General features: G+C 50.6%; 8 protein-coding genes across 8 annotated transcripts; 3 read left to right on the forward strand and 5 right to left on the reverse strand.

Moving 5' to 3' along the window:
- Positions 1-1094: 1094 nt before the first annotated feature.
- Positions 1095-2286, forward strand: UCRPA7_5527 (putative queuine trna-ribosyltransferase protein; the record flags this gene model as incomplete). The annotated part of the gene is made up of 2 exons (XM_007918074.1): positions 1095-1282; positions 1371-2286. 2 exons carry the CDS (start codon positions 1095-1097, stop codon positions 2284-2286), a joined length of 1104 nt encoding a protein of 367 aa, XP_007916265.1.
- Positions 2287-4796: 2510 nt separating this feature from the next.
- On the reverse strand, positions 4797-5885 carry UCRPA7_5528 (putative lipase 1 precursor protein; the record flags this gene model as incomplete). The annotated part of the gene is made up of 1 exon (XM_007918075.1): positions 4797-5885. One exon carries the CDS (start codon positions 5883-5885, stop codon positions 4797-4799), a length of 1089 nt encoding a protein of 362 aa, XP_007916266.1.
- Positions 5886-8185: 2300 nt separating this feature from the next.
- On the forward strand, positions 8186-9247 carry UCRPA7_5529 (putative developmental regulator protein; the record flags this gene model as incomplete). The annotated part of the gene is made up of 1 exon (XM_007918076.1): positions 8186-9247. The coding sequence occupies one exon, from the start codon at positions 8186-8188 to the stop codon at positions 9245-9247; it is 1062 nt and encodes a 353-aa protein (XP_007916267.1).
- A 763-nt stretch (positions 9248-10010) lies between these two features.
- UCRPA7_5530 (putative c2h2 type zinc finger containing protein) lies at positions 10011-11278 on the reverse strand (the record flags this gene model as incomplete). Its single annotated transcript, XM_007918077.1, has 2 exons — positions 10011-10752; positions 11007-11278. 2 exons carry the CDS (start codon positions 11276-11278, stop codon positions 10011-10013), a joined length of 1014 nt encoding a protein of 337 aa, XP_007916268.1.
- Positions 11279-13204: 1926 nt separating this feature from the next.
- UCRPA7_5531 (putative c2h2 transcription factor protein) lies at positions 13205-13724 on the reverse strand (the record flags this gene model as incomplete). The annotated part of the gene is made up of 2 exons (XM_007918078.1): positions 13205-13254; positions 13415-13724. The coding sequence occupies 2 exons, from the start codon at positions 13722-13724 to the stop codon at positions 13205-13207; spliced, it is 360 nt and encodes a 119-aa protein (XP_007916269.1).
- Positions 13725-19053: 5329 nt separating this feature from the next.
- UCRPA7_5532 (hypothetical protein) lies at positions 19054-19768 on the reverse strand (the record flags this gene model as incomplete). The annotated part of the gene is made up of 3 exons (XM_007918079.1): positions 19054-19385; positions 19439-19678; positions 19741-19768. 3 exons carry the CDS (start codon positions 19766-19768, stop codon positions 19054-19056), a joined length of 600 nt encoding a protein of 199 aa, XP_007916270.1.
- A 3916-nt stretch (positions 19769-23684) lies between these two features.
- UCRPA7_5533 (putative mrna decapping protein) lies at positions 23685-24716 on the forward strand (the record flags this gene model as incomplete). Its single annotated transcript, XM_007918080.1, has 2 exons — positions 23685-23742; positions 23806-24716. The coding sequence occupies 2 exons, from the start codon at positions 23685-23687 to the stop codon at positions 24714-24716; spliced, it is 969 nt and encodes a 322-aa protein (XP_007916271.1).
- Positions 24717-24766: 50 nt separating this feature from the next.
- Positions 24767-25596, reverse strand: UCRPA7_5534 (putative gamma interferon inducible lysosomal thiol reductase protein; the record flags this gene model as incomplete). Its single annotated transcript, XM_007918081.1, has 4 exons — positions 24767-24825; positions 24927-25168; positions 25229-25308; positions 25384-25596. The coding sequence occupies 4 exons, from the start codon at positions 25594-25596 to the stop codon at positions 24767-24769; spliced, it is 594 nt and encodes a 197-aa protein (XP_007916272.1).
- Between the last annotated feature and the right edge of the window lie 96 nt (positions 25597-25692).

Consider the following 25692-nt stretch of genomic DNA (forward strand, 5'->3'; position numbering starts at 1 on the left):
GGCGTGGCATGGGCCGGGTGTTCGAATGGCGAACACATGTGGAACCAGGTGCCCCGGAAGGGGAGCCTATCACAGCTTGATCGCCATAGATGGCATGCTTTGACAACACGGCTTATGAAGTTAGGCGATAGGATGTATTGGTCTGTCATGTTTCGTTTTTTATGGGCTTGCTACCTGTCATTTTTCTAGTTGGATCATCTCGATTGCGCACAGCATGATGTAGAGTGTGTTTTACAGTTCTTGGATGCGATGATACCTAATCAGCTTGCTATTTCGGGTACTTAATTGTATGGAGTTGGGTCTGCATGCGGATTGATACGGAATGTTGAGGGTGTCAACGGCTTATCATCAAGGTCAAAGGTCAAGATTGACAATGTATTTATGGGTATACATCTGGCCTGATCCTACACATTATGATGCTATTCGCTTCTGCTTATCTGGAGCAAGCACGCAGTGTCTGTCGTCCATTGACATCGTTCTCCAGCTGCTCCTTTCAGTCGGCTCCTTATCAGGGAGGTGGACCATAGGTGAGTTTCAGCGGGCAACGTGGACATGCTGCAGTGGGCGACAGCGGTGGAGCACGCTAGAGCAGTCCACCTCGGCCACTAACATCAGGGTAGTCTCTTGTTCTAGCCTCCCGATTCGCTCCTTGGCTATGACCTACGAAAATCGCAACTTTTTTTTTTCTAATTTTGCGACCAGCATCGCGCGACGACCTCCCACCTCCTACGCAGCACACCACGACGATCGGCCGTAGCAGTGAAGTGAGTGATGTGGGCAGCGCGCAGGATGGCCTCGACTAAATCCGCGTCTTCCGCCGCCCTGACCTTTGACCTGGTCGCCAGCTGTTCCGTAAGCTACCCTTACCTTACCTCTCCTTGGCCATTGCCTGCCCCTATCGCAATGGCATGTGCTTCCCACACCAGCATCTCCAGCCATTCCCGATGTCTCTGTCTTCCTCCCACTCGGCCTCGCTTCCGTTTTGCTTGCTTCAACTCGACGCTGTTTGACTCACCAGTCTTCTCCAGTAGACCACTCGAGCTCGTGCCTCTGTTTTGACCCTCCCACATGGCCCTGTCAAGCTACCAATCTTCATGCCTGTTGCGACTCAGGCGTCGCTCAAGGGCCTCACCCCGGAACAATTGGAGGATACCAGCTGCCGTCTATGCCTGAACAACACCTACCACCTCGGCCTGAAGCCTGGCCAGCAGGTTCTTGATGCTGTTGGCGGCGCTCACAAGCTGCAAGGATGGCCACACAACATCCTGACTGATAGCGGAGGGTATGTACTGATGGTCCAGGAAACCAAGTCCTGGGTTCTCACCTGAGGGCATTAGCTAATGATCGTCTCGGCACGGCCGAGTGAACAGATTCCAGATGGTCTCCTTGCTCAAGCTCGCCAATATCACCGAAGAAGGCGTGCGCTTCCTCTCTCCCCACGACGGGACCCCCATGCTGCTGACCCCTGAGCACTCCATGGCGCTGCAGAACAGCATTGGGTCCGACATCATGATGCAACTAGACGACGTGCTAGTGACGACGTCGCCGGACAAGGTGCGCATGCGCCAGGCCATGGAGCGCAGCGTGCGCTGGCTCGACCGCTGCATCGCTGCCCACAAGAACCCGACGACCCAAAACCTGTTCTGCATCATCCAGGGCGGTCTGGACCTCGACATGCGCCGCGAGTGCTGTGCTGCCATGCTCGAGCGCGACACCCCCGGTATTGCCATCGGCGGCCTGAGCGGCGGCGAGGCCAAAGCCGACTACTGTCGCGTCGTCGCCGCCTGCACCGAGATGCTGCCCGAGCTGAAGCCGCGCTACGTCATGGGCATCGGCTACCCGGAGGACCTGGTGGTCAGCGTCGCGCTCGGCGCCGACATGTTCGACTGTGTGTGGCCGACGCGGACGGCGCGCTTCGGCAACGCCGTCACGAGGCGCGGCATGCTCCGGCTGAAGAACGCCGAGTATGCGAACGACTTTCGCCCCATCGAGGAGGGCTGCGGCTGCGCGTGCTGCCGGACGGCGGAGCAGGGCGGCATGGGCATCACGCGCGCGTTTGCGCACCACAACATCGCCAAGGAAACGGTCGCGGCGCACCTGCTGACGATGCACAATGTCTACTACCAGCTCGACCTCATGCGCCAGGTGCGGGACGCGGTCATCGCCGACGAGTTCCCTGCCTTCATCAGGCAGTTCTTCGCAGATCTGTACTCTGACAGAGCAGATTATCCAGAATGGGCGGTCGACGCCCTGAAAGGGGTCGGCGTTGATCTAATGCAAGACTAACAACCAAAAATCACTGCTGGCTCTTCGTATGATTGTGAAACTGGTGACTTTATTCATCTTCAAACTACGGAAGCATGGGTATGTGATAGCCTATCATAGACCCAGCGTATCGCAAAATCATCTCGATTTCAGAGTACACACTCAGCAGAACTTGTCACCCTCTCTATTAGAGCAAGACGATAGAGAAGAAGAAGGCCAACACGTTGGCTATCCACACCACCAGCCCTCCGCCTAGATTGGATACCGCAAGCGCCGATGAAGTTGTCGACGCACTGCCTTGAGGCGTTGCAGACGCTGTCAGATTAGTTGACGTCGCGGTTCTAGTCACGGTCGTTGTTTTCGTGGTGGTCAACGACGCAAGCACTACTGTTGTTGCCGGCTCGTAGGCATCGCAGAAGGTCGTCAAAGGCGCGTACACAACTACGCATAGTCAGTCAGCCATTAGAACTAGGTAGATGCGGCGGATCTCCTTTGCTTGACATACTGGAATAGCCTGCAGGATCTGCAGTCTGCGCCCATGATGCACAGTTGGCCGCCCAGCTATCGAAGATGGTGTTGTAGGTAGATGAGGACTTGCCGATGCTGCTGTAGCTAGACACGGCATTAGCTTGTGGTTTCAGGGAGGTCGTCGTGGTCGACGGCAGTGAGTTTACCAGATACATGACGCAAAGGAGTTTGCCTCTTTGGTCTTGCAGGATCCTATGGTGTCCAGCATATACTGGCAAGCTGGCGGGTGAGAAGGCAGTGCCGTCGTAGTGCCCACGGGAGCATAAGGAGTCGGCGTTACGGCGCCTTGAGCACCAAGACCGCCGCAAGCCAACAGCCATAACAGAATCGCAGACTTTTGTCCACCCATGATTATCGATCCAAGATGCTTTTGAACCTGATAGAATAGAGTAGTCTATGCTGCGCTTCCCAAAGAAAAGAAATATCTCTGATCAGGGAAGAAAACTTGTGCTGCCAACGGCCACGTCAGGGGAGTGGCATCTTGGTGACAGAGACTGACCATAAAGGCACGACATGACTTGACAACACTTTGAGTAACGAGTCACAATTTTTCATCCATCAAATTATCAGATGCAGACCACACAAGACTAGCCGGATAGACATGACGCGTGCAATACTCAAGTTATCTCTCTCCTATGAGTGCAGACTGTTACTTGAAGCCTTTCAGATGTCTCGAGTCAGTCATCACACGTATGCAAAATAAGCAGCTCTCTTTATGCTGGCCCCAGGATCCGAGTCAAGTTGACAAGTAGTTGGGGTTGAATAGTGAAGCTATACAGTGTTAGGAATGAAGACTGATAGAAGGTCATTCTTTGTTAGTATATACCATTTTCTTCCCTTTCCAAATGTATGCCAATGGAACCTCGTACCTCAGGAGATTGGGAATAGCAAGAACCATCAAAATCAAAGATTTCGTCTCAAAAGATCCAAACATTGCAGAGCTAGAGGGGCTAATTGTTCCATTCTCTTTCCAATTTCGATTTCATCAGCATCCTATGCCTAACCATAGTGATCGTGAGAGCTTTATAGAGGCGGCTTATTGTCTGTCAACTGTGGTTCTGTGTCTGTTATCAGGCCCGTAGAAAGCCAGTCATCGAGAACTCTCGACGCCTAGGGATGGCCAATGGCGCCCTTCGGGATCGCCGAGCCGGTAATGTCACATGGCTAGGTATAAATCGCGAAATTTAAGATGCCAACAGGACCACCAGCAAATATTCGTTGATTCATACCATCGACATAGTTTGACAGTATTGTCCCGAGAGCCTTTACTGAGACCTTGGAAGTGGCTGGCGGTTTATGTGAAGAATGAGGCAGTAGTGACACAATTCGTATTGCCAGTTATCCCGTTCAAGTAGCTTTAGCAACTTCAGGTGTTCAGTGCTGTCAACTGCTTCGTAGCTGGGGCCACTCGAGTCGTCGATGACTCGCACTTGCCGGGCTTGAATTGTGCTCCAAGTTGATTTAGTTAGTGTCCCATGGTAGAAAGCGCGGCATATCAATGCAAGGCAGATGGCACTTGAGGTGGGCAATAGATCTGAAACGGTGAGCAAAAGATCTGGGTGCAGTTGTAGTATTGGTGCTTCACGGTTGTGAGCTGCGATCTTCTCTACCTTGACATGCTGTCTCGGCAAGATAATACGGCGAAATCGAGAAATAGAAACATACCCAATGACGAACATCGTGCCATTTTATACTCGAAGGCAGTGCCATCTTCTCAGGATGACTCAAAATAGAGATGTCGCTGACCATGGATTTTGTAAACTTACCAATATTCCAACAACTTATTACTAAACATACAAACGCGGCTTTACTCGTTACGACAAAGTTCTATAGTAATTATTAATATAGTAACTTATTCTAATAGCAGGTCTCGGTATAGGTAAAGGACTTGTAATAAAGGATAGCCGATTGGGATATTTCGAGTTGAGGGTCTTCATTCTTGTCAAAATAACTTGCTTGCGCTAAGCCATGAAGCGACGTAACCAAAGTTCCTCACATACTTTTCACCCAACAGAGATTGTTACATTCTGGACAACACATCCTTTTTGTTGAGGCTCTCCAGACAACACAGAAGCGAGCCATTTCCATGCGCTAGGAGCTCCGTTTGCAGCTTCCTCCACGTGCCCGCCCACCGAGTTACGTTGATAGAGTATATCCGCGCCCTTTGAGCAATACTTCTCAATAAGTGCGTCGACAGGCTTCGCTGGGTTGACATGGTCCTGAATAGCCTGGTACACGAACAATGGTATCTTGGGCACGCCATAGTGACCAGCGGTGCCATCCCGATCGGCAAGCTCACGAATAGGACCATCCAGAACATCGGAAGCGCCGTTCTTGAAGTATCGATAGATGTCCTGGTTCGCGTAGGCGACCACCCACTCCTGAAGCGTCATATCTGCCGCCGCGAGGAATCGACTACGATTATACTCTCCTTCAGTCTTCAGGGAGGACACTAGCACATTGCGAACGTCGGGAAACTGGCTTGTTAAGCCGAGCAGGCCAACAGGTATGAGTCCCGAGTACAGACCGCCGTTGATTGCCGCAATCGAGGACGTCGCGTTGGCATTCATGCCTCCAATAGCGGCTCCTGAAATATGTAGCTCTGGTGCATATGTTGGCTGTAGCTCCGAGGCCCAGACTGCTGCGAACCCGCCACCTGAGTAACCCCATAGAACATTCTTGGTCTTTGGGGTCAACCCGAGAGTTGCCGAAAGGGACAATGTAGCCCGAACTGAGTCAAGGGTAGCTTGGCCGGCTTGAAGACCTGCGATGAATGATGCTAAGGGTCCTTCGTAATCAGGCACGTTGACAACCCAGCCTTTTCCCAACGCGGTCGGGATGTCGGGAAGAGGATTTGAGTATAGGCTGTAACTCGGACTAGCATCGACTGTAGCAACATCATATGGATCCAGATAGGACAACAGAGAAGACCACGTCGGTTGGTGGCAGTCTCGCTTGGATGTGACTGGGACGAAGATGGTTGTTACCGCCCATGATGGCTCACGTCGGCTGTCTGTAGTGCGGTAGAGGACGTTGTATGCCGCACTGGCATTGCCAACCGTCGATGCGAGATCTCCAGGTGCAGTTCTCATGCGAAGAACAGTTCCTAGTTTGGCATGCTCTAAATTGGCTGGGGCTGTGTACCATGGATCTTGGCTGGGCGGTAAAGGGGTAGATGTCGAATTATCAGGCGAGGCGAACACGCTCGTGGCGAGAAGAGAAATGGCACAGCCCAATAAACTCGAAACTCGAAACATTTCAGTAAGTATCAAACTGTATAATTTTCAAATTGAGGGTTGGTTTATCTGTCAAGATATGGAGGCAATTAGGAATGACATCCATCTGAGAACGATCCGCAATGGGTCGTCTTTTATATGGCAGCAACCTGTGGCACCATGATAAACACAACAAGCCTCATGATACTGAAGCGTTCCTTAATTCCGCCGTTACATGGGCAAAGCTCGGCCTAGTGATCATCCAAGATGCGAGTAGCGAAGAGTCAACATCAGAGCCTACGGGATAACACCGCGGAGGTGTAGCAGGCTGCAAGAAAACGCGTCTCTTATATGTCGAACATCCGAAAAAGCGAGACATTTTGTCTTCTTTCGTTGAAATGACTGTCTTTCCACTCCAACGGACCCCAGCTGCTCCACATCAGACTCAGGATCATGATTTATATTCAATCGCATTAGTTGTAGGCGCTGGTGTGTGTTTGTCTTTAAGCCGCTTGCCGGTCCAAGTTAAGTCCATGGACATGGAGGGAGTTGGGACGGGCAAACTGACCGACGGCTTGATAGTCAGCCCGGCTACAAAGACTACAGCTCTCTGCAGTTAGCAGTATCACTCGGAAAAGTTAATCGGCACTGCCCGCAAACCGTAAGCACATATTATTCGGTGGCTACTGTATCAAGCCCGAGTCCGCGCCGGATTAAGACTGCGCCGATAGATTCAGATAAATGTCAAAGGCCAAGCATCAATAGCTCGTTTGCCGTATAGGTTAAGTTTGCCGAAACTGGATAGGACTCTACAGCATGTCCAAAAACGATAGATGGAAAAGAGCTATTGGCGCTCGATGAAATGGCGGGGATAGAAATTAGAGGGCTTCAAGTTCGATATCCAAGGCAGAAGAAGAAATGGCAGACAAAATGGGAAGCAGTTAGGTGAAACAAGTCATCCTTACCGTAGCGTAGACTGTCGAATCAATCGTAACAGTATCGAGTTTCATTGGATAGGTTTTTACCATATTTGTTCTTCTGCCAGGCCCCCTCCATGACTGGCCGGACAGATTCTGCAAGAAAGCAATGTCTGTGCAGCTGAGACATCCTGGTTTAGAACATCGATCGTCGATATCGAGCTGGGATTTGCACATCAAACAAGGCCTTGGACGAGGAAACGATCGGATGGGCTATTTGGGGAAGCCAAGAGAGTCAGAGAGTGCCAAATACAACCACAACAGGCTCGCTAAAGAAGTGCTAAGATATCCTCGACTTGGGACGACAGGCCGCTCGGGAAGCAGACCCCCTGCCTGCGTTTTGCTTACTGATCTCTTGTTCACGGGCTTTAACTTGCATGGTGATACAATTGTTGTGTAACTCGAGAGCCGAGCAATTGTTGGGGAGCAAGATAATTGCAAGACACTTCTCCCCCAGACATCGCTATGAAGACGATGACACAGATAGGTAGTGCTCATGCAGAGCTCAATTTCATGATGTGACATTTATTCTGAAGTCAACTTAGCGACGACTACTGAGCATACTGTCTACTTGCAATGCCTTTTCTTAGGCCTAATAAAAGTGAAGAGACGCATTACCCTGGATGTAGGAATGGGGCTTGCATGGCTTGCTGTAGCCCAGGTTTCCAGGCTGTTGAGCTGCGACAACTCGTGTTTCTGTGGCAAAAGACGAGCCGTCTGTTTTGACGAACAAGAGGGGGGCACATCGAGCTCTTCAGATGCATTCGCGGGCGGGCGGCCTTTTGTTTCTGGCCAATCTTTCCATTTGACTCTTCCTCTTCTCACATCTGATCTAGTGATTTCCTCAATTACCCGTTGCACACGTTTATACCTCGTTGGAGCCTCTAATCAATCTCATCTGGGAATGAATTGATCTATTGCATTTGATCAATCGCATTTACCCCGCCCAGTCACCTAACCCACGCCCACTTGGTCTACTGTCCCTTGCCAATTGACTCTGTCCACACCACCTTAACCGACTTCGTAACTCAAACTGGTCGATTACTCAAAGGAAATAGAGCTTGTCATAGGTAGTTGCGCTTGACGACCGGGATACACGAGGGAAGCTTTTGGGGCTAGCAGCCCTATCATACTATCCGGAACCTACCTAGGTAGCTTGTTGTCTCGCACAGGGTGCATATACCTACTGACCTGGGTAGCATGCCCACCTACCTCTGCCACGGCTTCCGCTGGCAGCGGCGAAGCATTCGCGTCTTTATCATCGTCCAGAACCTGGATGATGCCTCTCCGGAGTGGATTGTGCGGCCCGCCTCTGCCTTCTCCCTCCTCGAGTCCTTCTACAACCTCTTTGACTTCCTACCTGACTGCTGCCCACCCAGGACCGGCAGTGTTGTGGGGAGCCGCTCACGCTCCAATACTCTCGGGAGCAGCCATAGGGGCGACGATGACAGGACCCGGAATAGGAGCCGTAGCCAGAGCCGGGGAGGCAAACGGGACCGGAGCCAAAGCAAGCGCAGCCAGTCCCAGTCTCGCTCGCGGCGGCCCACGCTGCAGAGCCAGACGCCGCCATCTCCGCCAGCTTCCCAACCCCCGGCCGCCTCGTTGCATGAAGAGAGTGACGATGTCTCAGCTCAGGACTGGTCGGCTGTCAAGCTATTAGAGGAGTACGATCCCCTGGACCTGACGGCCGTGTCGCAGCCCCATGCCTACGTGGCTGACTACGTCGTGCGCATCGATCTGTCATGCAACGTGGCCGAAGAGATTGCCCGCTACGAGGAGCGGCTGCGCGCATCGCCAGACCCGCCCGTGACTGGCAAGAGCAAGAAGCCCGGCTGGTTCGAGAAGCTGCGTGACCAGCTGCAGCGCGGCGAGGACATCCGCTGGTACGTCGTGGTGAACGGCGACGAGGAGCGCGCCTGGCCCGACGAGCCGCCCGGCAGGGAGGACACGGCGGCGATGCGCGCCCAGCAGACGCACCACGCGCAGTACATCAACCAGCAGCAGATCTTTGAGGACAAGGACGCCATGAGGGAGCGCGAGAGGGAGAAGCTGAGGCGGGAGATGGGCTACGACCAGGCGGAGAGGGAGCCGAGGCCGCCCAGGGACAGGCGGCCCAGAGTCCCCGACAAGGAACTACCGCCCATTCTGACGAAGAAGGCGTCAATGGACCAGGGTGGACTACGACCAAAGACACCAAAGACTGGTGGATTCAGGAGATTATTTGGCAGGTCAAAGGCAGGAGCGGGCGACGAAACACCTTGATATAACACAATTTATTATGGTAATGGTGTTTCGAGAATCTACGCGACTCCCATTGAAGCTCGTTAGGCCACAAATCTAGCTTCTAGGAGCTCAAATCTCAGAGTTGTTACCTCTAGACGACTACTAGTGAAAGCAGCGGTGAGCTACGTAAGCAAGCCAAGGTTGCCCCGGATGGGCGCCATGCCAGACACGCGCCAGAGCCGCTACAGGTCGATCTAGTAGGGCTCTCAGATTCACATGGCCATGACTTTGATGAATTCGACTACGTGGGTCTCGTGTTCAATCATTAGAGAGCAACAGCTCGTCCTTCCGGGCCCCTGATCTTTCGTCAGGTGAGAGGCATCTGTTTAAAAAAGGTTAAATCCTAAGAAGAGGTTTTCTTCTATGTACGTATGCATAGACAATCGTAAATACCTGCAGTAAAAGCAACTGAGGCTAGTGAGGGACATAACTCGAGCGAGGGATTGAACGTCAAACTGTGTACATGAATTGTCACAAGACAGGGCAGTCTTATACCGTCTTACAATTAACATCATCACTTGACAAATCCTGGTACATCGAGTAAGGGGCGTTATATTAAATATGCCTGACCCAGCCAAAAGAAGCTACGCAGTTTAATTAGAAAACCCCCGTCTATCCATTTGCCGTCATCCTGTGCAAGTCGTTGAGCTCGTTAACGGCCATAGCCATATCCTCATCAAGTATATATGTGATGAATGGCGTCCCTTCATAATGGGAATGAATCATCCGCTAGACCCCCGAGCTAGATCAGCATGTTACCGCCGCCGTCCACCATCAAATCGCCCCCATGTGTGAATTCATAGCTCATGTCTTTGAGAATATCATTCATCTCACTCTCTGACACATTCACATCTAGATTCAGAGCTCCAGGGCTCATTTCCGAAGCGCCCGCGGCGCTCACGGTGTTGGTGACGGGCGATTCCTCTACGATGCCCTCCATGGCCAGACCAGTTGTCCCCACTGAAGAAGCTGGCTGAGTGAGGCCCAGTCTTCCAAGCATCATAGTCTTAAACTTCTCTAACAACACCGGGTCATCGGCCGCGGTGACGTTCAGCTTCAGAATTCCACGAGCCTTCGCACGGAAAGCTTCGTCCGTCGGTAGCGAACCAGACATTGCCCATTTAGAAGTCGCAAATTCCACAAGGCCATTTTCCAGCTCACGACTGCAGAATACCACGGCAGGGGCCGGATAACGTTTCGTGATTGAATTCAAGTACTTGTTTGCAGTGCTAGCCTCGGCTTCAAAGTCCTGGGGACGGTCATCAAGGTTCAGTGTTATTGACACCTTGTCACCGGTAAAAGGTGTCATTTGTCCCTTGGGGAAGACATAAGGAGGCGCAAATCCGGAGCCGCCTTGTGCCAGATTCCACTGCGTGCCGACAGGCAACCCTGGTCCATCATCCTCTGTTATTAGACCTGCATCACGCTTGAATCGCCGGAGCCATTCCGCATTGTCAGCGGCTGTCTGATTCCATGGATCGTCACTGAAAAATATTAGTCTATATTATTGTGATACGGGGGGAGTGGGGATGAAACGCACTCATCGTACAGAATCCAGCGTGCTTGGTGCTGGAGTTCTTCGTCAGACGGTATATGGCGGTTAGGATTATTCGGTGATGTTGTCGACGCAACCCAGCGACTCAACTCTCGTGCGAGGCGTCGATAGCAATTCGCATCGTTTAAGAAGAACGGGCCCGTCCTCACAGAATTGCCGTGAGCCCTACCAAGGCCGGCATACATAGAGTTTTCATAGCAATTATTGGGTAGGGTGGAGAGGAATGTAGTCTTCATGCCCCCATGATTGGCATTGGCCAAAGTTGACTCTAATGCGAGTAGTGAGTCGCTTGGTATCGACGATACCGAAGAACCAGTTGCTGGGTAAAGATGACGGGACTTGAAGGCATTGAGCCAGTCCTCGTTGTCCGCAGCGGTCTGTTTCCCGCTGTCAGACTCGTAGACAATGATGCGGGCTTGCTTCTGCAACTCTGAATCATTTGGTTCGGTACCCATAGCAAGCTGGTTTCTGACGAATTCTGCAAGCTCCGTCTCCAGTCTGCTGTAATTGTGTATGGTTGAATCAATAGACTTGAGGTCCTTTGAGAGGAGTTCTTCATCGACGATATCCTCTGATCGAGGCAACTGAGCTCGTTGTCTAAACGAAGCAAGCCAGCTCGGTGATCCGTGGATCAACCGCAAGAAAAAGTTTGCGACGATCTCAGAGGGAGTCCCAGATGACTCTTCCATCCTGCTCACAATTTTACATGCTTCGTTCTGCAATTCCGTATCCATGGCTGTAAGACCCAAGAGCCTGCGGGCCTTGACAAATTCTAAGAGCTGTTGTTCCAAGGGGCACGCTTCGAAGATGCTATCTTTGCCATTGATTCTGAGTGATCCTAGCATATTCTCGACTCCCGATCGGATAGGAGCGAGTTTCGCTTTCAGCGCAATCTGGTCAGACGATAGGAGTAGGTCTCGTAACCAAGTTGGCGCTGATGAAGGAGGATTTTGAGCTAAGACTTCTGAAGCGAAGATGACGCGACATGTCTCAAAGAGTATTTCCTCGTCTGTTGGGTCGGCTCCAGTGGCTTCTCGTCGATTCAGGATGAAATTGATAAGCTCAACCTTGATCAACTCATATGCGTTCCGTGGGGAATCAGAGTATCGCTGACTTGCTTGATAGGGCAATGGAGAATTTCTCTCATCATGGATTAGATCTATTTAGCAGAAACGTCAGATACTCTTCGGACAGAAATTTGCCGGGCGATCGCATACATGGAGGAATGGAATTCTCGACCATCTCGAGAACAGGAGCTTCGAAACCCCAATCTCCCTTCCAATCAGCCATAGTGTTACCAGTTTTAAAGTGCTCGGCCAGATGATCCACTCGGATTGTCCACGTATCCATGACGATTCCACAGAAACCGCATCGGGATCTGATCTCTGGAGTAGCAACTTTCCACGGCTCCATGGACCAATTCATAAACTTGACGTTGTGTACAAGCTTCAAATGCTGCCGAAGATGATCCTTTCGATAGAAAGTCCTCTCCTCGAGCATCCTCTCCTGACAAGAAGAGTAATTGTGGCTCTCCAGGTGCGTATCGTCAGGGTTTGCTATTCCACAGAAAACGCAAGAAGCCTCGTTCGTCTCAGAATTGAGCGCGCGGGGTCCTTTGGGAGCGCAGACCCACCGCTCGAGCGAGAGATGCAACGATTTCTCATGCCTCTGCCAGTCATGCTTCGTTCTAAAGGTCTCGGTACAGAAAGTGCACATGAATGTCTTAGGCGGGGCAAGAAGGGCTGTCTTTTCGTCCGGGTTCTTAGGTGCAGTCCTTCTCCTTCTGCGTCTTCGTCCACGACCAAAGGACCCGAATGAGCCTAGAGACCCTCTAGAGTGATGTGAATAGGCCGAACCAGACGAGTTCGAGGTTGTATTGACACTACTAGCCGAGGAGACGTTGGCAAGCGATCTCCCAGAACCATCATCCGTATAGTTAAGGCTGTGGGGGCTGTCTAGTCCCGATGACATTGTAGATGCCGAAGCTGTGACGGCACGAGCTATAGCAGTCACGGAGGCAGGCTCATTTTCAGGTGGAGAGTCCACCCATCTCTCCAAGGGGTTTTTGTTATCCAGGGCTGGAGTACCCCGTCTCTTAGGAATGTCGATAGCACCTGTACCGGACCAGCTTCGAACATGGGGAGAAGTCGATCGGGTCGGTTGAATCTTGCCCCTGCGCCGAGCATTGGCGAGCCAATTTGTGATTTGTGTCTTGTTGAGGCCGGTAAGTCTCTGAAGGGTCTCCTTCTCCTCTTCGGTAGGATAGGGATGCCTATTATGTGTTGATAACCAATTCTTGAGGATCCTGACGGACTCTCGCGAGAACCGAGCACCAATCTTGGGCATGCTGGGAGCAGTGGGACTGACGTTTTGTTCGCCTGTCATGACTGTGGTTCCTTGGAGGTCTGGAGATGAGGTGCTGTGAAGTTGGCTTGGGTTGATGTCTTCGTGAGTGATAGAATTGGGGTGATCTCCGAGGGTAGGCCACGGATTTGAAGGGAAAGCCGCTGCCCCAACAGGGGATTTAGATAGAGCAAAGCTGCATTCGCACCCCAATGCCACGCAGCTGGTACAGTAGCCCTGGTACTGACCCTCCTGAATCCTCTTGCATGAGAAGCCGCCAGTCTGACAATGGGCACAGGGCGCTCCGGGGGTCTCCACTTGCAGTTCATTGACATTCAGGGGGTCAGGGAGTGCCAGCATGTTGTCGAGCGCCACGTTATTGGCTTCGAAATGCTCCAGTGCCCAGAATGAGAAGTCGTCGCCATCTACGTTTGCCAAGGCAAGATCGAGATTGTGATTGGGATCATCGTTGGTCATGGTCGTCTGCGGAGGCATGAGGTCCAGACCAACCATACCCGTGGCCGGGTCGGCATTGTCCCAGTTAACAAAGTCGTCCATTTCAGAGTGCTCGGGGATGACGGGCATGCTCTACCGCGAGGCAACAGACGGAAGGGCGCGCACAGTAGTGGAGGTTTCTCTCGACTTTTGTAAGTCGAAGGGCGGCGTGTCAAGTTTGCCAGGCAAGATTGATTGGATGTAATTAGTGCTGACTCCAGTCCAACCCTTCAGATCCGGATAACGAGCTGGGCGATATGGCAATTAATTATACGCCCTTCCCCTCCTATCTCTCGAAATCTGTTCGAGATGGAGGTGAGGCACTGCGAGGAGCCGCCTGCCGTGGTTTATAGGATGTGGATGTTCTGGAGCAATCAGTTTGAAGAGGAGGACAGGAAGGAAGGAAAGAATTGAGACAGGATGATGTTAGATAAGAAAATATTCCTGCAATGTGTCAATTAATTGATACTCGTGAATAAGTGTTTATGTCGACGTATAGGACCTCAGCCTCCAGGGCTCTCGTTTGCCTTGTCCTAACTTTGCTGGAGGGCTGCCTTAGAGTCATCATCAGAGCAGGGATTGTGGGCAATTGACATGACATTGATCCTCGTACGCCTTTCGGATGACTTAACCCCACCTTTTCTCCATACTAGTGGGAACTCCTCCTTCCTTGCTGCTCAGCTGCTATGTAAGCTCCGACACGGCAAGGCTTCTATCCTATTGCCTAGATAGGGCTAGTGCTGCTGAGAAGGTAAGGACGGCCAGGGAAATCTCTCTGAATCTGCCCACCCGAGAAAACTATCTCAAGTAAAAGCCAGGCAAAATCGCAGCTGTGCGGAAGAGAAAGTACTTTTCCAAGGGAGCAAACCCCAAAGATAAAAAACTAAATAAAAAATTTAGGAAAAGATTAAAAAAAAAAAAAAGATTTTTGAGGAAGGTAGGAATTGAACCCACAACCTAGTAGAGTGTTAATATGGAAATTTGAAGAATTGAATTCTTTGAATGCTGACCTTTAGGAATCCCGATTAAGCTTAGCGCTGGAATCTAACGCGCTCTTTTAGGAATAGTCAGCTTCTGCTCCCTGTTTTGGAAATCGGAATTTTCCTATTTTGGAAATCCGAATTTTGAAGAAGCAAGACTTACACCATTGCGCCACTTCCCCTACTTATGCGATTTTGCTCTTAGTTAAATATATGAATCTGGAACCCAAACCTTGTCAGTTTCCCCCACCTCGGCCTTCCTCTCAGCCCTGCCTTAAATGCCCAGACTTTGCCATGCTGAACAGCACGATGCCGGGTAACGATTGAGATCTCAAGCTTCTATAGTACTAGTAATGATAATGTATTCACCGTGTCAGATTATTCACTCTGAGATTCTACATACCTATATAAAGTATATAGAAGCTGATTTCAAGGGGAGAAATAGCAGCCAGCCCAAGCACTCCGACTCAATGTCATTATGATATTGCTGGGAAACCCAACTTGGATTTGGGACATGCCGAGCAGTCTGCAGCATCGGTGTCCCCGGCCCATTAGTCAGCCTTCTTCAGAGTCGAGACAGAGCGGCTAATCCAAAGGCTACTCGTGATTTGCTACTGGGTAGGGGTAGCTCTTACATGCTGGCAATGTGTCGATTTAATTACTATCAATAGGGGCTCAATTACTCGACTGAGGCTCTGATGTTCGGTTGGAGAATGGGTGACTGCGGGCGGCCTGGTGACAACCATGAAATAGATCCTCCGATATTGCCCCTTCATTGATCTTATGAATCTCAAGCTTGCGTAATACTGTTTACTGTAACTGAAAGAGTGCACAGGCAGTTAAGTCTTACCATACGCAGGACTATTTCAATTTGGAGGTTTATGGTTCTGGAATGTTGAATGAATATGAATTTCAAATACAATCAAGCTCACTGTGCCATAAGACAGCAAAAATTTGCGCAAGTTGTAGTGACTCACAAGGCATTTCTTGAAATTACTAGATCTATTAATACACACAACATCAATTCCCACCGGAGCGCATCCGCAGCACATTATCGTTGTATTGGTATCAAGAGAGCTGATGGAGATCATCGGCCGCAGCAGCTGGAATTCTTGAAGCAATGTGCTGCCGCCTTTAACAGGTTCTCGAAACAAGACATTCGGATCCGGCCTTTTGACCACAATTGACCGTCATCTTGAATCATCGCCCAGCAACTAGCTTCCTGGCCCCTCTGGGCATTGAGGCGAGCCGCAAACTTTCTTGAGCTACCGGACAACATAACGGCATGTGTCGAGTTTCTTGTAATGCGCCAATGCATCGTCTATCAATTTGGGTGAGCACTTGCCGCATTTGCGGGGCATGACGGCCCCAGAGACAATGAGATGACCGATCTTGCCATCTCCGTGCCTGGTTCACACGATCTGCTTATAATATCTCATTGCCAATGCGACAATGGCAGTGACATTACCGAGGTTGTGGAAATCTCGATGTTCTTCGAATCTGCATGGAAGGTGATAGATCCGTTCGAAGTCCTCAACCGAAGAAATGCCACGACCGTCGATCTTCAAGCCGTCCTGATTCTGAAGCCAACACTGGACCGGGACGGGGATTTCCTCCCATTGATCATCGAGAACAGCTTTTGACTTGTCCGACTTGTCCAACTCGCCAACACAACACAGCTGTCTTGCAGCCTCGGAGTTAAAGCCGCTCGAATTAATTCGGAAATGAAAGACTGAACCCCCTTTCTCCCATGGGGCTTCGTGATTTCATACCTGGTGCAATCAGTGAATGAGGCTCAACAATGGCTGGACGTTCTTGAGTGGTTTTAGTCGATGGATTTGAGCCGTCTGGGTTATTCATCGGAATCGCTGACGGCCCCTTGGCCGAGCTTTGCTTCTCTGAAGAGCTCTTGAGCTCATTTTGCCTCACTCGCCTCTGTCGCTTCTTCACTGGTTGAGGTGACGAATCATGCTTTGACGAGCTCGTCTGCTTATACGATTCTTGAAATGTTGCCTCTTTCGCTTCTCCGCCGATTTAGGCGAAGGTCGCCGCTCTGAAGAGCTTGGAGGATACCTGGGAACGGGTGAAAACAACTCCTGGGCATGTCTTTCTGATCCACCCATCGTGTTGAGTGTTTCCAATGCAGTTGCACGTGCCCTCCGTACTTTCTTCCCTAGCACAGATGAGAGGATTTCATTGAGGAATTTCTCCGCTTCTTCCAAAGCTAGGTGATTGTAACTCTGATGAAATTTGTCAAGTCTCTCCGGTGGAAGATATGGTATCGTAGATTCTTTCGGTATGAAATGGCTGCAGCTAGAGCAATTTTCGCATTTGTGGAATCGTAGAACGTAACGAGGATTTCCTATTGTGTAGCGAGGCTCCAAGTCAATCCACGTTCTCGTCTTATCAGCTGTAATGGTGTTTTCTTTGCATTTGAAACACCAGCAGAGTACTGAAGAGGGAAGATCGGCATCTTTGCTCTGGCGGATGTAGCGAGATAACCCTGTTCCTGTCCACCCTCGAGGCGCGCCGCGTTTGGCGTCGCTCATTCTCCTGATATGCAATGCTTTCATCAACCGGTATTGATATTGTACTCTTTTTACACTGTTTGCACCGCCTCTTGTGACAGACGTAGTGTCCGGGAGAGATACTAGACCATCGAGGATTATCGTCAACAACTTTCAGCTGCATGTTGCAAATTAACCAGCGAGTGTGGACAGTACTGTCGTCGAATCGACTATGCCATCTGTCTTGCCATGCCCAAGCTTCTTGATTAAGGGACCGTATTTGATGGAGCAGAGTAAGTCGAAGGAGGTCTTTGAGATTTGTATAATTCTGTTCGTTGCAGCGCAGTATTCTGGAAAGTTCTTCTGCAATATCTCCAAAGCTCGAGATAGATGTCTTGGCAAATAAGACTTGTTTCTGATCTCGAAGTCAGTCTTGAACTTCCGCCGGAAGATCGATAGGATGTGACCACTCTTCGAAGTATTTGAGTTCAAGAGCTTGCAATGCTAAAGGGATCGATTATCTAAGATCCTCATGAAGAAGGAGTCCCAGGTTCCAACATAGTCTTCCGTCTTGCCGTCTCCTAAAATGGTTCGAGACGTAACTTCACCAAGTCTCCGAACACTGTGTCCAAAAACTTTGATCTCGGCCATCTCCGCGAGGCTTGGAACATATTCCTTCCACTTTCTCTCTGAGTAGTAATAAGGAACAAATGGCAATTGTCCAGGGCCTTTCGCCATAAGCCATGCAACTTCGATCGATCTATCTTGCTTTGTGGCAAGAGCACCGTGCTTTTGTTCCCAAACCATCTTCTGGGGGTGACTAACCATGACCATGGCTCGGCGGAACTTGTACTTATGGTCTGGATTCTCGTAATCTTCTTCCAGGGCAAACAGAACCTCAACTCCTTCATACTTATCCCACAGAGGAAGACATTCAAAGCTTTGCCTAATACGCATCCGGCCTTCGACTTTTCTACCATAAATGATCTCGACTTTTGCCATAGTCGAATCGGAAATATCATCTGAAAACTGTTCATGACACTTAAAGACTTCTTATAGATACTCGACTCCTTGAATTGCCTCAGAAGACTTGCTTCTTCTGGATATATGGTCGAAGATCAATGTATCAGAAGAGTAGGCAGTGCCTCCCATTACCATGGCAATCCAGTAGCTAGAAGCATCTGCGCATTTGCCGTCGTGTGGATTTGAGGTGCAGAATGATGGCTGGTTCAGCCTATGAGCAATATCAGAGTCCAATGAACCTGATGGGTCTCGAAGGAAAGTAGGAGATATCTCTTCCTCAGGGATATTCTCTGCCGGGTGGTTTGCTTCCCAAGCATGCCAAGCGGCCACTTCTTGACGCTTGAACTCTGAGAATGCTTTATGTATATCAATAATAGGGCGGCTCTGAAGCACTGGTGGAGTGTCAGCATGTCCTGAATGGTATGCAAGAACTCAATTACTCGTCATGTCTCGTAGGTGCAAACGTTGCATTTCTGGCTCGAGGCGTTCAGCCTGTGCTCGGTACTTGCCAGTGGGCCGAGGAAGAACGAGGTCGCCTAACACTACGGAGAAGTCCCAGCCTTGCCCAAGTGATGAAGAAACTTTGATTTAAACAATCATTCAACCATCCGAAGACAACACATTTTGCTTCCAAGTTAAGGTCTCCACGGTGAAGATACTAATGCAGGTTGTTGATAGTGGTATAGTTAAGGTATCTAAAATCGCTAGGCCAATCCTGCAACGCCATGTCCGCCAGAATTTGTAGCCTTTTATGAATACAATGTCATGATGCATCATGATAGCTGATATTTTCCGAAAATCAACCATGTGTGCCGTCACGAACGGCAGCCCTTTTGTAAAATCGTTAAACCCTGTCTGAAGGAACAGACCGGGCGCAATCAGCTACGATGAGTCGCCCGTATTCAGGATACCAGCATGGCACTCGGTGCCAATGTTCGGAGTCGTAATTGTGTCATCGTTCTGTTCGCCGGGCTTGAGGTAACAGTTTCCAGGCGCTTTGCCAGCAAGCGCCCCTGACTTTGTCGTCCATAGTGGAATGAAGCTGACTCCCGTGCAGGTGGTGTTGTCGTTGTCCCCGAAGAGGCTCGGCATGTAGAATGTGTACGCGGCACACGCGTCCATGCAAGTGTTGAAGTCGGAGGTGAAGAGCGACATGAGAGGGGTGTTGGCGGCGTCCTTGTTGCACATCATAGTGAATGAAGCATTGCCCAAGACTACAAGTAATTAGCTGCGGAGTTCTGCTGTCATTGTGTGAAACTGCGCTTACATGTGAAGGCAGTGTAGGTCTGGCCAGTAACACCACCAGGATCATCCGAGCAGTTATTGTCGAGATCAGCGAAGGCGGTAGAGGTAGGCGTCGCAGTCGTTGTGACAGTCTTCGTTGCCTTGACTGCCCCCGCGGATATTGAGGAGCTCAGCTGTGCAAGTTTGGTCGTCGCATCATTCGCTCGGTTGGCCTCAACTCCAGTTCCAGCGGCCAGTCCAATTACTGCAGCAGATAAAAGGGCTATGATACATGACAGAATGAAGACGAGAATTGTGCAGCCACATATCGTCCCCTTGGATGACTGCTTTTGAGAACCGACGGGTACGGCATGTTGTGTATGGGGTGAATTGGTGTTATACTGGCTCCCATATGCTGATGGTGGTGGCGGCACGCCTCCAAATGGGTGAGGTGACGGCGTCCCTTCGGGCTTGACTGGTGTCTGAGGAGGATACTGCTGGTACTGTTGCGGCGGCTGTTGATATGGTTGATGATATTGAGGATGATGAGCCACCTCTGGATAGTCTGCTGTTGGAGCCACCTCCGGTGCCTCTTCAAACTTTGAAGTCATCACGGATTAGCTACAACACCTTTTCTGTTTACACTCAGCCAGTAAGCTGAGATGGGAAGAAAGCAGAGAAGCTTACTGCCGGCGCCATTTTGTAGGCGTAATTGGCTGCTGATATAGGAAAAAGACGCTTATGTAGAACGCCGATCAGAAAGAAAGCGAACTCCGGGTTTGTGGCCTAGACATATGGGCGAGAGAAGAAGAGATCAGCAAGAGTCCGCGAAGTGTGAAGATCAACGGGTCGTAGTGCGAGGTGTGATCGAAGGATTTAACACTTACATGGACTCTGTCTGAGTAACGGGGTACGACATGCACTAGGGGATCCCGGCCAAAGCCACAAGCATGTAGCCCCTGGTCTCATCGTCTCCTGGCGGGAGGGGGGCGAAGGTGGGCTGGAATATTGAGCACATGCATTGTCTTTTGGACAACCGAAGAACCGTGCTTTACTTTGGCTTGCAGGGGATCGGTTCTCTGAACAGGGGCTTGTTCACCAATTCTTGCCCGCTTTGGATTCTCTTCAACTTCAGGATGAACAATTGTTCGGGTGAAGCATTCGCTGGCTTCATTAAGCTTGCAATAGAGAAGCTTGGGGCCTCAGCCCTGCCGAAAGGAGAGTATGCCGGGAGGCAGCTGTACAATCATGGAGCTGTTAAAGATACCAGGACTCATGGAGGCAAAAAGCCGTTAACGAGGGTGAACCACCATTGGCGCTTAACACTGGCCCATTAAACTCGGAAAGTCCTCTAAAGTAGCCTCGGACCCCAAAGCACGTTAGTCCATTCTACACGTAGAGTGTGGTGATCGATGCTTGATTCAGCCATGTCCAAACGCTACCTTAGATCGATGGTACGAGTCCAGAACCGCCGCCAACGGCAGTCACTTCAAGTTGTAAGTCGGGAATTTAACACGACAAAGCTTCTTGACCGCTGGAACTCGGAAGACTTTGCTCTATGATTTGGTCTTCAGAAGCAAACAGACGACTCAACTATGTCCGGACAAGCTGATCAGAGCGACATTTCTTAGTGTGGAAGGTATTCAACGAATGAGCAGTGAACATGACATCTCACACCTCTACTAGCGAGGCAGCATCATTAAATGCGTCGAAATTACGGCGGCCGCTGGGCTCGTAAGGCGTTCGGCTCGCTAGTGCTGACGCTGAAGACAGAAGAGCACAAATTTATGCTCTAGAAATCGCGCCTTCAGCACTGCTGCACACTTACAAATATCAAGGTCGCTTCCCCTTGTCCAAGAAGAGTGAGAAGGATATTCCTTTCAGAAACAGATCCAGGTCGTCGAGGAGTTGGGAGATCCAGGACCTCGCAACCCACTTGTAAATCCTTCCCGTGTCTGGCGCCATGTTGACCAGGCTTCTGTCGCTGTTGCGGGTGAAACTAACGAGTAGCGAGGGGACCAGGAATAGCTTATCTTTATTCGCATTCCTGTACGATCGAGGCTCAGCACTTCCGCTAACAAGTGGGCTGTGCTCGGGAAGCTCCCGTCTCAGCGGGTTTTAGTGGTGTGGCTCGCCAGATTGGTTGTCGCTTGATTGATTGAGTGCCACAATTGACTACCAACTTATCTAGACCATTCGATCAATACACTGCAAACTCACCTTATTCGTCATGGGTGAAGAGTAGATCACGAGAGTGAAGAGCCTTTCTGAGGGCAAAGCTCACTGCCCGTTGTTTACTGGTAACCAGCATAATCACAAGTATAACCAGGATGGATCAACACGTTCTGATGAGGTCGATCTTCATCGCAATGCCTAGCCGGGCTCATCATCCTGGGGAGTGTCACAGGCCCTGAAACAGAATCCTCGCGACTGGCTCGGCAGACATGGCGGTTTCCAGGTTAGGAAACAGGCCAGGGCGAACTCGCAGCCCTGGAGCACGGATCACTCGTGTATCATATTCGCGGTTGCCTGCTCTCTTGATGCTGGCTCAGGGGCCCCACGTTGTTATCCAAGTCAACATTCAGGGTCCCCAACGTGCATCTCATCAAACACATGCGTTCATGCGAAGTAATGACGGCACCGTGGCGCCCGTCAAATCACTTGTTTTCGGTCCCGACTTATGGTAGCTTGCCCCGAGAAACCGGAAATGAGCAGCCTCTTACAAAGCTGCTTGGTCATAGGGCTGAAAATGAAGATTGCACACAGCTAGTAATGGCAACGCCTCAACCCTAACAATGAATATATTGTGTAGCGGCCAGCAAGCAACGTCTGGCTTGTTCCTATCCATTGATAATATATGCGTGCTCGAAAGGAAAGTATTATAAGCTCCTGAGGAATTGATTGGTGTCTGAGTTATTATTCTTCGTTTCAAAGTTAGATTGAATAATTGGAGAGCCAGAGATGTACAAGCTTGTTAAACATGCTACGACCGGAGACACGATAGAAGAACTATGCTCTAGTATTTTCAAGTGAGCCAATTCTGCGCTTCTGTTCTGCATGTCTCTCTCGAAGCCGAACGTTGAGAATGATTCCACGGTAATTTGAAAATGGGAGTCTTTGGTCAACCCAGCCTTGTCGTAAGAGCTACACCGCGATCATACATCCATGCCCAGTTTGCATTTCGTCCATGATTGTAGCACAGTACTGGCTCTAGATACCTTCGATATTGCTTGCTTGCTTTCGAAAATTACGGGGTATCGACTCGCCAACGAAAGTGTGCCAACTCAGCGCAGCTTGCATACATAGCCACTGTAGCATTGCGCGACTCTCCAGTTTTCCTCGTGAAGCTGATGTATTAATTGAGATGTAAGAGCGTAACCGCTCAGATTAGAGAGAAATGCAACTAGTCAATGTCCTTAGATATTTGTTTAGCTCCGCCATCTACGCTTAGGCATATAAAGACCTGTACAGACTATTTGTAACATCGTTCAATATACGGACTGCATGGACAAAGTACTTGTGCAATTCCTGCAAGAGTAAACCAAGTAGAGATGGCTACACGGACACAATTAGTTTGATTTTGATATTGCCGACTTCAATACGACCAGACAACCGGGTAAACACTAACACTAGCCATTTAAGGAGACCTCCGTCCCAAACCTCTTTCCAACAACTCCATAGAGATTACGATCAATGTTTCCCAGCTGTTCTCCACAATGACACTCACCTTAAAGGTTTGTTATTCGAACCTATAAATAAACAAACCGGGCGCTTTCTTAATGATGAATACTCTCTAAAGAAGCTTCCTGAACGAAGCTCTGCATGACAACTGGCGCATTGAGGGAGGGGACCCAGAGCAGATGACCACTATGACGACGGCCCTTCATGTTTAGATCAATCACAACGTCTACTTCACAGGCAATTATAGCAGAAGCCTTGTTGAGTATGCATAGACACCCATAGCCTGGCTTCACAAGTATGAAAGTTTGCTATGGTCTGACGAGAAAGCGTTGTTTTTTAGACATTAGGTATTTTGCTGTTTTTGAGAGCTGTGGTCTACTGGTGATACCACTATCACCATCTTAGTGCGTGAACCGAGACCCCTGTAATTGAGGGTGTGGTGGGGTTGGCCTTCGTGTGGCATAAGGTAGTGGGGTAATTTAGTAGCTGGTCGCAGGGTCCAACTTCTGAACCATCTCCAAGGACGTTCTTGTGCGTCAGAAGCATCTACCAGCGTCAATAGCTTGAACAAGCTCCTCGTATAACCTCGGGACTACTTGACCGCAATCATGCCAACTCCAGAGGAGCTGGTTCCCAAATTCAAGCTCGAGCGGCTGCTCAACCAGGGTGCGTTTGGCCTGACCGCCGCCTACACCATTTGAGACTGACCGATTTCCCGCTTGGAAAAAGACCAGGCAGGACGACGAACCTCTGTGCTCGGCACGATCGACGAGCAGCCGGCCCTCCTGATCCTCGAGCGCGCCCCCTTCCCCAGCTCCACCGACTACCTAGGCTCCGTGGCGGGCAGCCTACGGACGCTCAAGAACCTCGGTGCCAATGACATCTACCACTGGTACATGGCCAGCAGCGGGGCCATTGACCACCCAGACAGCGACCAGTTCGCCGACCTGAAGATCAATCTCATCTACCCGTGCACGGAGCAGCATGTCAAGAAGTACAGCAAGCAAGGGGTGCGCTTCGTGACGGAGACGCCCGAGATATACAGGGACAAGATACGGCCGTACATGCTCTCGAAGCGCGAGCAGGGGCGGCTCAACTGGGTCTTCAACATTATAGAGGGACGAAAAGAGGTAGAGGACGTTATATACAGAACCAAACTGGGCGAGGCAGGGGACGAGGGGTTCCTGCTCTTGCCCGACCTGAACTGGGACAGAAAGACAGTCGAAGCCCTGCACCTCCTGGGTATTGTCGAGAGGCGGGACATCTGGAGCTTGAGAGACCTCAGGAAGAAGCATATTCCTTGGCTACAACACATGAAGACCAAGTTCATAGAAGCGACGGAGAAGGTCTACCCTGAGATCGAGACCGACCAGCTGAAGCTCTACGTCCACTACCAACCGACATACTACCACTTCCACATTCACATCGTCCATGTCCAGCTCGAGGCGGGCGCGACACAAGCAGTGGGGAAAGCGATCGGACTAGACAGCATAATCGAGCAGCTGAGGAGTATGGGCGGGGACGACGAGGCGGGTATGGAGCAGGTATCATTAAGTTATACACTCGGCGAAGCGAGCGAGCTCTGGACCGAGATATACGAGCCCATCAAGAGGAGCGGTACAGCTTCTCAATCGCAATGATGAGATCGTTGACCTCTGGCCCCTGGGGACAGTCTGTCCATTGTCCGTCGTCACGGATGCAGTAGATCTTCTCGTCCAGTCGCACCGTACAGCTCTTCGTGACGCCAGCCTATGTGATGTTAGCTAAGAGCCCTTTGGAGTTACTCGTATTGCATTCCGGAGAACTCACGTCCGAAGACCTCCTCACGCTATCTCTCAGCAAGCCTATACCGAACCCACCGTCATCCTTGACGGCACAGTCGTTGAGCGCCTTTGCATCGATAGCATGCTCGAGTGCGCAGTCCTCGATCAGGCTCCGTTCTGGGATTGCCTTGTAGTCCCTTGTTATACACATCGTGAATCCGAGGTAGGTTTTGGGGTCAGGGTACAGTTTCGCGGCGCAAAGTTCGAGGATGTTGCCCATGCACTCCGCAGGGCCATGCTTGCAGTCGACGCCGTCGTTGGCAGTTGGTCTAGGGGGGAGTTAGTCGATGCTCGTCACTCGGCATGTCTTTGGTGAGATCTAGACTTACGTTCCTAGGAAGGACAGCGTGAAGTTGACCTTGTCGTGGACGCGCTGCATCGTTGGCAGGATCATATCGCGTAGGCAATCCTGCCGGGAAGAAATCCGTTAGTCAAATTTCTCAAGAATCCCATAGGTCGGTCTTCAATTCGGAGGGCAGCTCACCCTCGCATCGGGACACTTGCTCATGATGTGCGCCTCCAGGGGCACGAGCTTGTGCTCCTTTGGCGCCACTGGCCGGGCCGGATCGAGAGAGATGGGCGATCCATGGGTCTCAAGAGCCTGGAAAGGTCGTATGTGCAGGTAGACGAGGACGCAGAGGAGCAGCGATGCGATAGCGATCAACGGCCGGGCTCTCTTCGGGGCGTGATGCATCATAGCTCCTGCGGGAGCTTTCTCGTCCATTGCTGCTGCAGAATGCTCTTCTGGGCGTTAGTGCTGATAATATACGGTGGTGTGTGCTGCCGAAGGATT

The sequence above is a fragment of the Phaeoacremonium minimum genome, assembly GCF_000392275.1.
Source record: "Phaeoacremonium minimum UCRPA7 unplaced genomic scaffold PA7_03_scaffold_415, whole genome shotgun sequence".
Taxonomy (NCBI): domain Eukaryota; kingdom Fungi; phylum Ascomycota; class Sordariomycetes; order Togniniales; family Togniniaceae; genus Phaeoacremonium; species Phaeoacremonium minimum.